At 42.6% G+C, this 16,804-nt stretch overlaps 1 protein-coding gene and 1 long non-coding RNA gene across 9 annotated transcripts; one reads left to right on the forward strand and one right to left on the reverse strand.

Moving 5' to 3' along the window:
* Positions 1-5,501: 5,501 nt before the first annotated feature.
* LOC125539437 lies at positions 5,502-13,093 on the reverse strand. 8 transcript variants are annotated; one of them, XR_007296866.1, is made up of 9 exons: positions 12,637-13,093; positions 12,084-12,226; positions 11,921-11,994; positions 11,202-11,327; positions 10,776-10,875; positions 10,544-10,607; positions 10,259-10,447; positions 9,521-9,629; positions 5,502-5,908 (listed from the first exon to the last, which is right to left on the reverse strand). It is a non-coding gene; the product is annotated as an uncharacterized LOC125539437 (long non-coding RNA). The 8 variants fall into 8 exon arrangements; XR_007296864.1 differs by lacking the exon at positions 10,776-10,875 and adding exons at positions 6,013-8,703; positions 8,810-9,119 and having other exon boundaries at positions 11,202-11,994; XR_007296862.1 differs by lacking the exon at positions 10,776-10,875.
* Positions 13,094-14,664: 1,571 nt separating this feature from the next.
* Positions 14,665-15,536, forward strand: LOC125533886 (oleosin 16 kDa-like). The gene has a single exon (XM_048697215.1). The coding sequence runs from the start codon at positions 14,737-14,739 to the stop codon at positions 15,220-15,222; it is 486 nt and encodes a 161-aa protein (XP_048553172.1). The 5' UTR covers positions 14,665-14,736; the 3' UTR covers positions 15,223-15,536.
* The last annotated feature ends 1,268 nt before the right edge of the window (positions 15,537-16,804 follow it).

Here is a 16,804-nt window from a genome sequence, read left to right on the forward strand (position 1 = left end):
CTGCCACTACTTTCTTTGGGTTGAGGATTGGGATGCCACCTCACAGTTTCCCACTCTAGTACCCGGTCCCATGAGATCGGGCCACCGGTTGCAAACAGTCACGTCCGCTTCCGATGAGGTCCGCACCACCACCTACACAAGTAAACTATGCCTTGCCTTGGTGGTCGCCCCCTTCTACATCATCCTCGCTCCCCTCATTATATTGAAACAAGGAGACCTTGTCGATACCAATTGTAGGATCGAGAGTATATAGACTAGAGAGGGGTGAATGAGAGATTCAAAATTTCTTTCGATTAACAAAAACCATGAAGTGAAAACAATAGATCGCAAAAATGGAAAAAGTTCATTAAATTTGAAAAAAAATCATTGTATTTGAAAAAATTTCATCGAATTTAAAAATAGTTCATCAATTTTGAAAAAAAATTTCATGAATTTAAAGAAAAAGTTCACGCATTTAGCCGAAAGAAAAAAGGAACAAAACTGTTCCAGTAAAAAAGAAAATAAAAACTAAATGATCCATGAAAGAATAAAAAAGTGCATCGAATTTGAAAATTTTCATCAAATTTCAAAAAGTTCATCAATTTTATAAAAAAATCACCTATTTGCAAACAATTCGTCAAACCAGGTTGAAAAAAAAAGAAACAAGAAAAAGAAAAAAGAAAACAGGGAAAAAAGGGAAAAAGAAAAAGGAGGAAAGGAAAAAGGAAAAGGGAAGAATAATAAAAGATACAAAAGGTTGCAAGTTATAAGAACCTAATCGTAGGCGGGGTGGTTACACGAGCAAGTATCAATGAGGGGGGCGCTGGTTCGAATCGTAACCAAGCAGTGCATTTTAACGATCTCCTATTAGATGCGTTTTAAATAATGCGTTTACTTGGATTCGAATATTGGATCTCATGTACATGTGGGAGTGTTGCTAGCCAAAGGAGCGAATGTGGGTTCTTTTCTATACTAGTAGAAAGCCCGTGCGTTGCCACGGACTTTTGAAATATTTTGCTTATCGCCGCCTCCGCCGCCGGCCAACCCTCTAAACCGTGCCACAATCTTTAGCACCCGCGACCTCCCGCACCACAATCTCAATGGTTGACAATATTATGAAGAAAAAGGAAGGATCAAGATGGTTCTCTGAAGAAGTCATACCATCTCGCACATCAAGTTCATGGATCGTACGCATGCTCTCTTCTCTCGGCATCATTATCATATTTTCAGACTACAAAATCTAACACTCATGTTTTGAATAATCAGCAGTGCAAATCAATTTTAAGAACATGTCATGGGTGAATCATTTGGGTGCTATACTTTAAAAAAAATCATAGGGGAGAGATTTGGCAGGTTACACTGAATGCCATGTAGAAAGCCATACCCAATAGAGAGATCCAATTTTACTATAAAAGAACTATGTTACACACAAAAAAATGTAACTTGTAAGCTCAATAACACTACCTTCTTCCTCAAGTCTTCGCACCACCTAAGTGCCAAATTTCTCACCTATGATATCAGTATCGCTCTATAGACAATGTTCTTCATGTATGTACCAACAGGACAATCGAAGCTTGGTTAGGAAGGTGGTCGCACAATAATTATTAAAGGGAAAAATCTTCTCTCAATTTGTTTGGGATGACCATAATAATTGTTGCAGATTAATTTTCCACACAAATCTATTCTCTATCTAGTTTTCTCACATCACCTATTTTTTCCTGACTTATTTGCTTTATTTCACTACCAAATAAAGAAATTACTCCCTCCCTCCGTTCCTCTATAGTACACAAATCACGGTCGGGTCTCTTTCTGGTACGTGCTAACTTTTTGATTGATCCTCGTAAGTGAAATGTCCTGATTGGTTGTTAGAAATATTTTGTAAGTGTGCATGCAATTAGTTGCGCATTGGCCATCGAAGCATTTGTTTCCAAGTGAGCGGGCATGAAGCATTTGTTTCTGTTTTTACATATACTTCTGAGGAATTAGTCAAGGGTATTTGTAGGAAAGAGATCACGGGTATGCGTGTGTATGTCACAGGTTGTTACGCGTGTATGACAACTACAACAACAATAATTAGGCATACAAGGACTTCGTAACACCTACTTGTTTTATGTGGGTAATAAGCTTTCACATTCTACAACAGAAGTCAGAAAACAAGCAATAATCATTAGTTTACGGTTCTAGCTAGTTTGCAAGACATAAGCTTATGTAAAACTGCATATTATCACTGCTTTGTTTTTCTCTCCCAGTAAGAATATGCATAAATGGGAAGAAATATATCTGCTTATTATAACCACTTTTTTGGTCCCAACAAGAATCTGCTTATTATAACCACTTTTTTTGTCCCAACAAGAATATGCATAAATGTGAAGAGAATATAGCTTACATATGTGCAATCATTGTTCCATATACATTCACCTACATACCAAAGATCTGACCCCATATCCAGCATAGGTAAATATACCAAGAGCAAATTCATAGCTCAACCACCTTCACGAGGAGACTACACGTCTTGTACACTTGATCTGCTTGTATCCTCATCTTGATATTGCTGGGGGGAATAATCAAGCGCAATTTAGATAATGACGAAGTGCAGGTCTCTTGATTTAGAAACATTGTCTCAGCCTAATATATCATCCTGATTTTTGTATCCTTTGACACTTCAGAAGCAAAAAAGTTACAACCACTCAGAATGTAGAGTGAACAGTGAACCCAAGAAGTCAGTTTTCTCTCATCAAGTTAAATCAATAGGCACGGAAACCACATTGTAAAATCTAGAAATAGTTATACCACAACCAGTAAGCTAATAGATTTAACTGAATTGAACAACAAAATCTAAAAAATGAGAAGATATATATTTATCTGTCAGACGATTATTGTGGAAACTGTTGGCACCACTCCCGTCAGCTCTAACTTCTCTTCTAACTGATGCGCTTAGGTAATGACGAAGTGCAGGTCCCTTTAGGAAAATAATCAAGCGCAATTTAGATAATGACGAAGTGCGGGTCCCTTGATTTAGAAACATTGTCTCAGCCACGAATGACAACCTTGAGATCTATGCAGATTCTCTCATGTTACAAGTGTGGAAAACCGACTTACATATTGTAAGCCATGCCACTTGAAATTTAAAACTACTAAGCGTATTTTACTTCAAAGGCCAACTATTAGAGTGCAAAAAATATTCTAAGAATATAATGTACAGTATTGTAAAGATGGTGCTATATTAATAAAGCTGAACCCAGCCGTCTTGCAATCGCCGCTGCACTTCCACAAGCACAAAATTAACTCAAGGTATAATCTAAACTATACAACTACTGTGGCCTGACTAGAACGCAACTTTCACTATAAACTATACAACTATATACACCACAGTTAGAACATAGCACCTTTGCAAGAAAGCTCAGTACCAATGTGGCCTGACAATAAAGATTGTAGTAAGTTCATCCAGGGACTTCTACATAAAAGCAAGCTATGGTGTTTTAGCAACATAAAAAGGAACTAAACCAGTTCATCCTAAAGCATAATTATTTCCCCAAAAGAAAACAATAATGGAACACTTTACGCGTCAGGCAGAAAATATATAAAAACAAACGTGATTTTGTTTTGACAAAAGATGCCATCCAGGCCTGTTAAGTAAAATTCTCTACATAAACACAGCGCCTAAAAAATGAATGTTGGCCAATTAAAACCCACGCTTCTGCCAATGACGGCCGGAGCGCTTGGAAATCCATGCACAAAAGAAACTTCTCCCATGGTATTGCACGATGTCAACGATGAGGTGGAGGTAAGTATTAGGTAATTAGACTTGTGTTAGCTTCATAATTAGTGAGCTCACAGAATCACGAATAAATCTATATTTTTTCTAAGAGAAATCAATCTATAAATCTGAATGCTATTTGAGGCCACAAAATGTAACTTTTACCATAACAATATTGTACCTTTTTGAGAAAACAAATTGGGGTACTAATTAATCATGAGCATATCAAGAAAGAAAAAAGTCCATTTTACTTCCCTGAACAAAGTGGGTGGTTCACTTTACCCCCTGATCTATATTTTGGTTCCTTCTACGCCCCAAACAAAACCAAACCGGACGAAAAAAAACCCCGGCTGGTTTGTCTCCATTGGATGCTGATGTGGCACAGTCAAAGGGCGGTTTTGACCGCGGTGGGGCCTACTTGTCAGGTTTGACTGTTATAGAGCTGTCGTTCCCTGTTGCGATCTGGATCTGAAATCCCCCCTTCCCAGTCCAAATCCCTAACCCTATTCTCCATGGGCGGCGGCAGCGTGAGCTCCACCACCGTGTCGCCGGACGCCGTGAGCGCCGCCGGCGATGGAGGCGCGGCCCCGGTCGTCGCAGTAGCCCAGGCGAGCCGTAGCTTGCTGGAACGCCGGTTCCCGCAGGAGGTGTGGCGGCGGGGAGAGCCGGAGCTCCGTCGAGAGGCGAGCCATGTCCTGATCTCCCGCACTCCGACCATGGATGCGCTGGAGCTGCGCTTCGGGCGGCACGTGCTTCTGGCAACTGCAGTCGGAGACGGCGAGCAGACAGTGACGCCGGCAGCCATGCTGGCGATCTTGCAGCAGTGTCGTCGAGTTCGCGTGCCCACCACACGACCTGTGGCTGACCTTCTCGACAGAGGAGAAGTGCTGTGAGGTGCTCCTTTCATCAATGAAGATCAAGTGTTGCCGGCGTTGGATTCAGTTTTCGCGTTGGTGCAGAATGGTTCGATCTCAGCCAGGTGCTCTGAAGTACAAGAGCAAGCTCGGCTTTGAAGGCCTCCCAAACCAGGCCTGGACGACGGCGTCCGTGAAAGATGTTCTCAAGCAGCTGGGTGGCGAGCTGATCGAGATCCTGTCGCCGCGAGCTTGAGGTCATGGCGTGGCTTCGTGACCCTTCCTTTGTTGGCAAGGTGGTGACAGTGGAGATACCTGAGCCGAAGCTGACAAACAAGCCACCCGAGTCCATGGATGAGTATGAAGCAATGCAATTCGAATTGGGTGAATACGGACCGTCGTCGCCGAGGAAGAAGAACAGCTTACTGTATCCTGTCATTTGCCACATGAAGGAGGTTGTTGATCGTGGTCCTCTGCTTGCTGAAGGACTGCCTGATGAGTGGCTGCCAGGAGAAGGCGAGGACCTGACTCGCAAGCATATCTTCAAGACTGTGCTGGGCAAGATCGACGGCACTGACGGTGATGAAGGAGTTTGAGTTTGTGTCCTGTTATATTTGGCACTTTGGCTTTCCACTTGGTTTGTTGTACTGTGTTAACAATCTGTAGTGTTGTACTGTGTGTTCAGTTCTATTTTATGCTCGTTGTTGTGGTGAAGCAACTGTACTGCCAAAATTGTCCCAAATATTTGTGTAATGTGCTGGTACTATGTTGTCTTGTGAAATGGTACAATTGTGAGCTTATTTGTTTGTGCCAAAAGTGAACATATTTTGCCGAGCTTCTATCGAAAGGAAATTTCTTTCAAAAGAGAACATAGTAAACAGTAGCATTCAACTAAACACAAATTCTGTAGCTTAGCAGTAACAAACACTAGTTCCTTAAAAAGAAATTGTGCAGTTTAACAGCAACAAACACAAGTTCATCAAACAACAACAAACACAATTTGAAGGCTCTAAACAACAGAAATTTTTCCTGTTTAACCTCTCAGTTCATCAAACATGCTAACCCTGGTAGATTTCCTCCTTCTCTGACTAGAACTAGCACCAGCTGTTCTGTTTGCTTGCTTTGGAGGCCTTCCCCTTCTAGGCTGTGCTGTCCCTCCTGTAGCTTGCTGTGAAGACTGGCCTCTCCCTCCTGTAGCTTGCTGTGAAGACTGGGCTCTTCCTCCTGCAGCTTGATGTGATGTTTGAGCTGCATGCTGTGAAGACTGGGCTGTAGCAGTTTCATATGCTACTCTTTGAGATGTCCTTGGAGGATTTTCCTACACAACACAGAAAAGTAACAGTTGTTAGGGGTTTCACATTGCTGCAATTTCACAAGTACAAAACATATAGAAATTAAACATATGTAAAAATCATTACACACTTTTGTTTCTTTTTTCCTCTTCCTATTCTTGTACTTTCCCTTGTTGGGGTTAGTATTGCATTTCCTCATGTTGTGCCCAGGATTTCCATCGTAAACTACACTTGATCTTAGTTCCAATCTTGGAGAGTTTGTGTGCATGCTTAGGAGGCTCATCTCCACCTCTTATTCTCTCTGTCCTGGGCCTCCCAGGCATTTGCACATAGCTTGGAACTAATGGTCTAGGTCTGTCAGATATTGGCCAGCTAGGCATGCCCTCCATTGGCATCATGACATGTTCATATGTCTTGTTGTAAGCTTCAATTCTGTAGCAAGGTGCAATAAGTGAATCTATGTCATTAGGGCCACACTGTGAAACTGCTAGAGCATGAACACATGGAATTCCTGACAATTGCCAGTATCTACAAGAACATGTTCCTGCTTGCAAGTCAACTTTGAATCCATGCTATCCTAACTTCACCTCATATCCATCTTTTCCATTCCATATTGTCTCACACTTCTCAGTAAGTTGTATAAACTTGTTCACCTTTTTGAGGATTTTGGGACAAATTGTTCCATTCCAATTGGCTGGCATAGCTCTATTAACTTGAATCCTAACTGTCACCTTTACTCTGATTGCTTCAAACATACTGATTATAGGAAGACCTCTATATTCCACTATCCAATTGTTAAAACTTTCACACATATTGTTGTCGACTGAATCACAGAATGATCCTTCTTTGAACCATGCTCTACACCAATGTTCAGGCCCAGCCTGCATCATGTCTCTTGCTCCTTCTGGTGTGAGCTGAGCAAGCTTTGCCCTGTTCAAATTAAACTGAACTCTGTTAGAAGACTTTGCACAAGCCCAAAATCTCTTCTGGTATTTCTGGTCCCTATGTTTTTTCTTCCAGTTAGCATAAATGTGCCTAGCACAATTTCTGTGTTCAGCTCTCGGTACAACCTTTGAAATTGCATTGATTAGACCTTTCTGCTAATCTGATATAAACACCCAGCCTTCACCTTGATTTGAAATCTCCAAGTCTTTATTTAACAATGCCATAAACCAAAACCAGGAGTCCTTATTTTCCACCTCAACTGCCGCCCAAGCAATGGGATACATTTGCCCATTTGCATCTCTTCCAAGAGCACATAGTAGCTCTCCACTTTGAGCCCCCTTAAAGAAGCAGCCATCCAAACCCACTACTTTCCTGCACCCTTCTATGAAACCTCTCTTGCAAGCCTGAAAGCACACATACAATCTCTGAAAAACTGGTGCAGTTTCTTTTGGATTAAGCACAACTGCCACAGTGCTTCCTGGATTGCTCCTCAATATTTCTAGCTGATAATCAAACACCCTGGCATATTCTTCATGCATTGCTTCTCTAACTCTCTTTCTGACTATTGCTTTTGCTTTCTTTATTTTGGAAACATGCACATCTGCAAACATCTCTAATATGACAGTGGCCTTAATAGATTTCACTTTCCATCCTGGATTTGCCTTCATAATTCTCTCATACTTGTCTGCAATTCTAGGTGCAGTAACCAATCTGTTGTCTCTCCTCTTTGGGCATATGTGGTTGTCAACAAGTGTTATGACTTGAAACCAATCATTTGAGCTCCTCTTTGCACCATAAATCAACCAAGGACACTTAGGCCAAGAACATTTTGCCCTAATCCTACCAGCCTCATCTTTTACAAAGCAAATATGCCTCTTCATAGCCAGGCCATACTTCACGAGTGCCCTCTTGAACGACTTCTTCCTCTAAATGTCATGCCCAAACTGAATATTGGAATTGCAGCCTTGCTATCAAATCTTGGAAATCTTGATTTCATCCTAAATGAATTCCCATGCTCATCCTCATCATAACTGTATTCCTCACTGGAATCCATGTATGGAGTGTCATTTCCTTCGTCCATTTCATCAAAAGGAATTAATTGTGTTGTACTTTCTTTCACTTCCTTCTCTTCATCAAGTGGCAACCCCATTCCGATCTTTCTGAGCACTTCCTTAGCATGCTTTCTGAGCTCCTCTGCCTCATCATCTTCACCTGAACTGTCTTCATCTTTAGGGCACCAATCAAGATCTGCATATTCATCCCTTATTTCATCAGGTGCAACATCTACTTCAGGAACATTTCCAGTTTCAGGTTGCAATTCATCTTGTACAGCATACTCAGTCTTGTCAGGCTCATCCACATCTTCCTCTGAACTGTGCTCCAGGTCATCCTCAGCAGAGCAATTGTCATGCTCATCTTCCCAATCACTGCCACTCTTCTCTTCTGTCTTGTCTTCTTCAATTGCAGCATTAGTTTCCTCTTCCTCTTTCTCTCCAATATCAGACACACTGTTCTGTCCATCTTCATCAACATCATCTTCATAATTCACATACACATCCACAACCCCACAATCTGTAATACACCTATCCATGAAGAACACATTTCTATCAGTGTCCAGTCGTCTCAACCCATCTCTAACATTTTTTTCCAAGAAACAACCAGTAAAGCCTATGCTTCTCTGTTATCTCTTCACCATGGTAGGCCATCTTTATATCTGCTAACTGCTCCCTGACAGTAGCTAAGGATATATTGTACCTCTCAACAGATGTGAGTTGTATATTACCACCAACATATGACAATTGCTTGTTTGAATTCTCAAATTGGCCATTGTAAAAGAAACGGATGCCTAACCAATCTAGTTGATCCATTGCTTAACCTACAGATTAAAACAACGTTCAATCTTCAATTAGAACCTACATACAGCAGCTAACTAGAGCAGAGTAAGTACACCAAGGGAAGGGGATTGGAGGGATGGGACTCACCTCAGTTCGTCTGCGCCGCCGCGAAATCAGACAGACCGCAGCAGCCGCCGCCGCATCGACAGAGCCGTCGACCTAGGGTTTGAGGACGGGGGAGAGAGCGGCCGTGGGAGAAGGAACAGGTCGGGGAAGATTGACGGGTTGCACCGCCGCCGCCGCCACCACCACCAAGACTCTGACCACCGTTGCTGGTCGGAGTTCAGCGCTGCCCCAAGGGAGCCATCGACGGCGACATGGGGGAGAAGAAGAAAGGGATTTCGATCTCTTTCTGATCCAGAACGCAACGGGGAACAGCAGCGTGTAACAGTCCAACCTGACGAGTAGGCCCCACCGTGGTCAAAACCACCCATTGACTATGCCACATCAGCATCCAATGAAGACAAACCAGCCGGGGGGTTTCGTCCGGTTTGGTTTTGTTTGGGGTGTAGAAGGAACCAAAATATAGATCAGGGGGTAAAGTGAACCACCCACTTTGTTCAGGGGAGTAAAATGGACTTTTTTCATCAAGAAATTACTCGACAATATTAGTCACCAGCCACTCCTTACTTATACCCATTCTTTTAATCAACATGTGCCTTTAATTCCACCATCGTGCTACATGGGATTTAACAACACTCCCGCAGAAATTAGAGCAAAACAAAAAAAGAACTATGTTGCACATGCTTTCACCTCATCTACTCGCTAGAATATCTAGAATTTGGAGTGAGTATATACCTGGAGACAAATAGTATAACATTGATGGGGATCCTTAACGTCGCGACCAATCTGTTATCCTCCAGCTTGAGACTACTTGTAAAGTAGCTTTCTATACTAAATCCCTCACCTGTAATGATAAATGGTTGTAGTTGCATTATACAGAAAAATTTAAGGCGGGTCATGAATCTAGAAGATCTTTCAACAAAACATGGGAAGGAAGATAAGAACACTACACTAATGGTGGCAAGGCTAGAGTAGTCAGTCATATGTATAAAAACTTCATCTACAAACAAGCCTGCTCTTGCCAACTTCACATCTAAACATCTCTGTATGTGGGTGTATCACATCCATGCCCCATCATATCTTGAATGGGAAGTCATATGGCCAGAGATCAAAGGGATCAACACCAATGGGACCAAAATTGTTGTACAAAATAACATTTGTATTGACGAGCTCAGCTTGCACAGAAATATATGTATATGGATTTCAAATAAAAATATATATTCAGAGTGCTTTTTTGGATGAACTTTCAGAGTGATTTTTATGAAGACATAAATGAAAGCTTTGTACAGTATATTAGAACATTTAAGTAATAACAATCTAATGATCAAAGGAATAACAGCCAACCATCTATTTGGAAAAGAGCAAAGCACCATACATTTGATTCGTACAATACACAGTATTATACGTAAACTCATTTTTTGGGTAAACTAAAAGGCAAGTGATCGAGAAGGCGAATGAAGGGAAGAATCATACTTTGACGAGGAGCTCCCATGAATATCCGCTGGCTTCCTCTTCGAAGCTCCCATCATACCTGAAGGTCTAGTTCCCATCAAGGAGTATTGTTTCCCATGGCGTCAAGGTCGTTGTGCTTGCTGCCGGCGCGGATGCACTTCTGGGTATTGTATTGAGGTGTAGGCGACAAGCTGCTAGTCCAGGGCGGCACTACATTATGGTCAAGGAATAATGTCTTGAAGTGATTCATTCAGGCGTTGGCGAACAGCTGCATGAGGTCGTCGATGGGCACGGGGCACCACTGACCTGGACGACGATGGCATGTGTGACTTGAAACTGAAGAAGGCCCCGCATATGTCGCCTTGTCAGCCTGGAAAAAGAGACAATAAATTAGTGATGAAGCAATTGAAGAACGCCATGAATGTTTGCTTTTTATAAATGGCAAAAGCAGAAACTAAGTAAAAACTATAAATTAGTATTTGATCATAAAATTCCATAAAAATATCAACACAATTTGGGCTTCATGGTTCAGAGTTACCTAACATCAAGTGTAGAAAAAATATACTATGGCCGAACATTATTTCAATAATAAGTTAGAGCAGTCCTGAGTGTTTGTTACCAAAGGTGATCTCCAAGACCTATGGCAACAGAAAAAAAGAAGATGTAGGACACTCGCATAGGGTTAAAAATAGTTGTTTACGCTGGGAGGAAATATGTGAACATTGAACAACATAACATACCTTTCCAAGTATCATACATGTTGTCTAATTAATATATATATATATATATAGGTTTAAGTTGCAGTCTTCATTTCAAATCTAATTTTACTACAAGTATAGTGTGACATGTAAAAAAATCTATCACGACCAAGTGCAGATCTAATTTTACTACAAGTATAGTGTCACATGTAAAAAAATCTATCACGACCAAGTGCAGAATCAAGTGTCCAGTCAGAGTCACCAACCTTTAAAAAACCAGTTTCCAAGGTGAGTCATCAATAGGTGAGTTCTGAGCTCCTGCAAGCACATCAAAATTGCCCTTTTTTTCATGCAAGCAGGTCTGACCATTGCCCCAATCACTAATGTAGTGCCTGAATCACCAGATAGTTGGTCTAGTCATGCAACAGGATTTTGCTAACACAGAGTATTTGAAATAAAAACATAAAAGGGATGAGAAAAGAAGGAGGTTGCATGATCAATAAAGCATATCTCCAAACTGCACATAGAGCTGGATGAGCAGTAGGCTTGAAGTATATAAAAAAACTCATGAGAAACTTGTTCAGTTTCCATCAAAGACTAAAAAACATGCTCAATTCCTCATCTGTACAAGCATGATTAGTTCTGAAGTGCACATGGAAAATCTGAATTGGATGCAAGCATGCAGCCAAGAAAAAGCAAAAGAACAAGTTATGAGCGTACATCAGTCTACACTTTGGCTGTAGTAAATGGCACATGCACTTGACATGAAAGAGGTCACTTCTCTCTATCTAAACCAACTCAAAGAATATCAAACAAGACCGATATGGACGTTCACATCTTTGCGTTCACGCTGATGGAGCCATATAGTTATTAATGTGTGAAAACTGTGATCGGGCAGAAGAGTCCCCTGTACTTGAAATTCAGCTGCCATTTACCAGGATTCAGTGTATATATGTGCTCATTTACAAAGTCCAGTTCATCATACCAACTTAAAAATGCAGCCCACCAACCACATGTGGCACCAAGAAGGACCTCAGGGTCGGTACCTCGAGTAAGAAACTGCAAATGAACGAAGATGTGTCATGCACAAATCAAGGGAATCATGCAGAATCAGCCGTCAGTCAGGTTAACAGAACTGGGAACAGGACCTTGTGTGTAATTCTTGAGAGGAACCCTAAAGGCACGGCTGAGACCTGAGGTCGTCGATCTTGGGAGCCATGGTCCTGCGGTCCATGAGCAAGTTCTTCCTGTCAGTGAAGCCCCTGTCCATGTCGTCGCTAATGCCTGCACCCTACATAATCAACGGTGTACCCGATATTAACTTCAGCTTCACTCTTTCAGAGCAAGTGCTATGTATACATTATCAAAGCTAGTGTATTGTTTTAACAGGTTCCACAAATTTATTTTGAATCAAGTGCATATGCATCATAGAAAGCTGATGCATTACATTGTTAAATGATGGTGAAACAGCGTCCAACGTATACTGTCAAGTGTGTATGCTGAAATCACACATCCAGCCACAAAATATATGCTGAGCACATGCGGTCCGACACATGAATGAATCTCCGCGAATGAGACATGTTCTAGCGGGTGATGGCAATCCAAGATGAACAAGTTAACCCTAAAATCAAATTCTTTGCCCAAACAATCAATTTGACAAATCCAGCGATGGTAGAAGGAGGGGAGGGCCGGGCATCTTACTTGTGGACGTTGGTCTCGATAACCTGGCAGACGAAGAGGGAGATCATGGACGTCTTGCCGGCCCCATACTGGGCCTGGGCGATGACACCGCGGAAGGTGATGATTGGGATGCCAGCGTGCTGCTGGATGGATACGACCTTGACGACGGCCGGATCTGGAAGGGAGGTGACGGCGCACTGCTGGATGGATACGCCCTCGACGACGGCCGGACCTCGAGGGGCAGTGACGGCGCGTGTGGAGGCCACGCACGTCGCGGTGCTGGTGGAGACTGGCGGGAGGCGGCGTCATAGGAGTGGTGGCGCAGGGCGGAGGTAGCGCAGGGATCGGCGGCGACTTGATGCGAGTGCGAGGGCGGCGGCGAAGGGAGATCGGAGATGGGGCTGCGGCGAAGGATGTCGTACGTCATGGGGATAGGAATCGAGAGGAGCGGGTTTTCCTCTGGTGGGGTTTTTTTTCGCGGGAGGGTGCGAGTTAACGGAGGTGGGAGGATGATGAAAAAAAACCGAAGGTGGAAGAATGATGAAAAAAAACCAGCGAAAATAAACTGCGCAGACTATTCACCAACTGCTTCATTAGGAGTAGAGATAAGATATCAGCACGAAACTATAAGAACTAAAAGGTAGCGGCAAATCAGAAACATTTTAAATTGCGAACTAGAATAGTTTTTCAAAATGGCAATATTTTAAAAACTCAACCACTTTTGAAATTCGTGAATTATTTTTAGTAAACTCATATTTTCTGAAAACAGTGAACTGTTTTCAATCTGTGAGCAAGGTTGAAATTCTGAACAAAAATTTGAAAACGTGAACATTTTTTGAAAACACTAACATTGTTTTTAAAAAAGGAAAGTTTTTTAAACTCATAAAGAAAATTTTAAAATACGAACAAATTTGTAAATTTGTGAACAAATTTATAAATTTGTGAACAAATTTTTCGAATTTGCAAAAATAATTTCAAAACATGAACATTTTGGACATTTATGCATAAATTTTAACAGGAATGTTTTTGAAAATTCCGAACATTGTTTGAATTTGTGAACAAATTTTCAAAAATGTGAAACTTTTTTGCAAACATGAACGTTTTTTAAATCTCCCAAACAAATTCGAGCATGCGATTTTTTTTTGGGAAATACGAACATTTTTTATTCATGCTTATAAAAATCCAGATTATTTTCCAAAAAAAGAATGTTTAACGCAACACATACACTTTTCTAATTTTGTGAACAAATTTTTAATAAACTTAAATATTTCAAAAAAAACTAGAACATTGTTTGAAATTATTAACATAATTTAAAAAACGTGAGCAATTTTAGGAAACACACACATTTTTTTAAACTGCCTTGAATAAAAATTGAAGACGCAAACATTTTTTGAAACTGGCAAACAATTTTTGAAACTAGAATAATTTTTGCAAACATGAATTTTTTGAAACTCCCAAATACATTTGAAAACATGAATGATTTTTGGAATCATGAACATTTTTTGAAAAACATGACCACATAGACAAACAATTGGAAAAAATATAAAAAATAAAACATAATTTAAAATAAAAAACATTAAAAGATAAGAAAGGAGAGAAAAGCAAAAAAAGAAACAGGGAATTATAAAATCAAATAAGAAACAGAAACAGAAAAAAAACGGTTCAGGAACCTCCTAGAAGGTTCCCAAATGCGGAAAAGGCTGGCTGGAACCTCTAGAAGATTATCTGTTTATCTTTTTTATTAGAAAATATTTCCATTTATCTGAGCTAAGAAATGAAGTATTAGGCCCGCACATTTCAATCAACGCATGGACGGACTTAGCCCGGTGCACCGAGCCCACGGGACCTTTCAACCAGCGGCAAATCGAACCACGGCCAGGACCTCGTACATATCGCCAGCCGGGGACGGCGACACCGCGCCCGCCGCACCAGCACAGGTGTCGCGGCGCGCCCGACACGAGTGCTCGCATGCGTCCCACGCGGCCGCTCCAGCTCCGGCCTCCTCCACGTAAACCCATGCACCGCGCTCCTCTATAACCTCACTCCCCTTCCCCTCGCTCCCTTCACTCACAGCGAGCGTGCTCCGGTACTTCCCCTCCCTCCACACGCACCTTCGTTCCCATGGCGGCTGACCACCACAGAGACAGGGGCGTCCTAGGCGGCGGCGGCGCCTTCGGCGACCGCAGTGGCCACGGCGGCTACGGCGGCGACCACCACGAGCAGCAGCAGCAGAAGCAGCCCGCGATGATGTGCGCTCTGAAGGCCGCGACGGCGGCCACGGCAGCCGGGTCACTGCTGGTGCTGTCCGGGCTGATCCTGGCCGGCACCGTCATCGCGCTCACCGTGGCGACGCCCGTGCTGGTCATCTTCAGCCCGGTGCTGGTGCCGGCGGCCATCGCGCTGGCGCTCATGTCCGCGGGGTTCGTGACGTCCGGCGGGCTGGGCGTGGCGGCGCTGTCCGTGTTCTCGTGGATGTACAAGTACCTCACCGGCAAGCACCCGCCGGGCGCCGACCAGCTGGACCACGCCAAGGCGCGGCTCGCGTCCAAGGCCCGCGACATCAAGGACGCCGCGCAGACCCGCATCGACCAGGCGCAGGGGGCTTGAGGAGGAGGTTCGTGCTCCGGCGCGCGGCCGATGCGTGGATGATGATAAACGACATAGCGCACGGTTGCTGATCCGTGCGCGCGTTTGATCGCCGCCGCGCCCGCCGCGCGAGCAAGTCGACGACGTTTACCACCTGTTTGTGCTATCCGACCGAGTGCGTGTTTAGACTTCTGTTGCGAACTAGTTGTCCTAGTAGTGCTCTAGCAGTATGTTTCCGTGGTCGAAGTTTGGAGAGGGTCTGGATGCTGGGTGTACTATGGTGTGTGCTTGTGGATGTCCGAGTTTATGATGAATAAATTGCCGAGTTTGGGCAAGTGTGCAACTGTGCTTGTGGATGCCTCTTATCTCTTTTCACAAAAAAAAAGGATGTGCAGAAGAGACAAGGTCCTTCTGTTTGTTTCTACATGACTCTAAAATCAACTTAATACCAACTTACCAAGTGGGTATGGTACTAGCATTAATTCCCTGTGCAAGCATACGGTTAATTTGTTTAACAAGAGATCTGATCTCGTAGAGATGAACAATAATGTAGTGCAACATAGTGTTTATGAAACGTTTGAAGTGAACACACAGAGCAATGCTTTTCCTTCTTTTTTTCCATGAAGGAAATGCTTGTCGATGTTTCTAGTACTTGTATCGCATTCGGAGTGACTGAATGCTCTGTTGTGATTTACGGACGAGCGGTTTGTAGATGGGGAGATTGTTCAAAGATCCGTCTCTAGAAAGGAAAACAAAGGTGTTTCAGGCGACGACTGAATACTCTGCTGCCCTGTTCTGATGCGATATACCACACGAGCGGTTTGTTGTGATTTACGAATACTGCTGCTCTGTTCTGTAGTGATATACGTAAAACACGAGTGGGGTTTGTTGTGATTTACACACGAGCGCTTTGTGGATGGGGAGATTGTTCAAAGAGATCTCTTGTCAAGGAGATTGCTCAAAGATCTTCAGAAAAGAAAGACGAAGGTGGAGCCTGTGACACAAATAGCAAGGAGCCTGTGGCACAGAGCAAAAGATGGGCCAAAGTTCGAGAGCAAATGCACCTTATTTTTCTTCTCTTTCTAGTTCAAGGCTCTATAAGATTGAGGCTTAATTATCTCTAATTAAGCTCTCGTGTTTTCTAGTTGGTAAAATAGAGAAAAAATTGTACACGACATACATGGCAATAAAGTATCTTATCTTTTTAATACATATCAAGATTATTTGATATAATTATATGATATCGAGCTAAAATCAAGCGAGCGGTTGAATCAAGATCAACTCATTTCTCCATCAAGCTAATTAAAGTGTTCATACTCGGCTCTTTTTTCAGAGTCGGTCTCGGTCAAGCCAAAATATGAGTCGGTTGAATCAAGATCAACTCATTTCTCCATCAAGCTACTTAAAGTGTTCATACTCGACTCTTTTTTTCAAAGTCGGTCTCGGTCAAGCCAAAATATGAGTCGATCTTGCGCCGCTCAAGCCAAAAAACAAGTCAATTCCAAGTGGCTCACGAACCTTGAGCTTTTATTGCAGCTCTACTTGTGTCAACGGTTCGGCGCTCGGTAGTGGGTGTGGGCTCTCCTTTGTAGTCGCAGTAGTG

The sequence above is a fragment of the Triticum urartu genome, chromosome 2 (assembly GCF_003073215.2).
Source record: "Triticum urartu cultivar G1812 chromosome 2, Tu2.1, whole genome shotgun sequence".
Classification (NCBI taxonomy): domain Eukaryota; kingdom Viridiplantae; phylum Streptophyta; class Magnoliopsida; order Poales; family Poaceae; genus Triticum; species Triticum urartu.

What these genes read in the sequence shown, in the direction of transcription:
- LOC125533886 (XM_048697215.1), top strand. Translation starts at nt 14,737, where the DNA reads ATGGCGGCTGACCACCACAGAGACAGGGGCGTCCTAGGCGGCGGCGGC.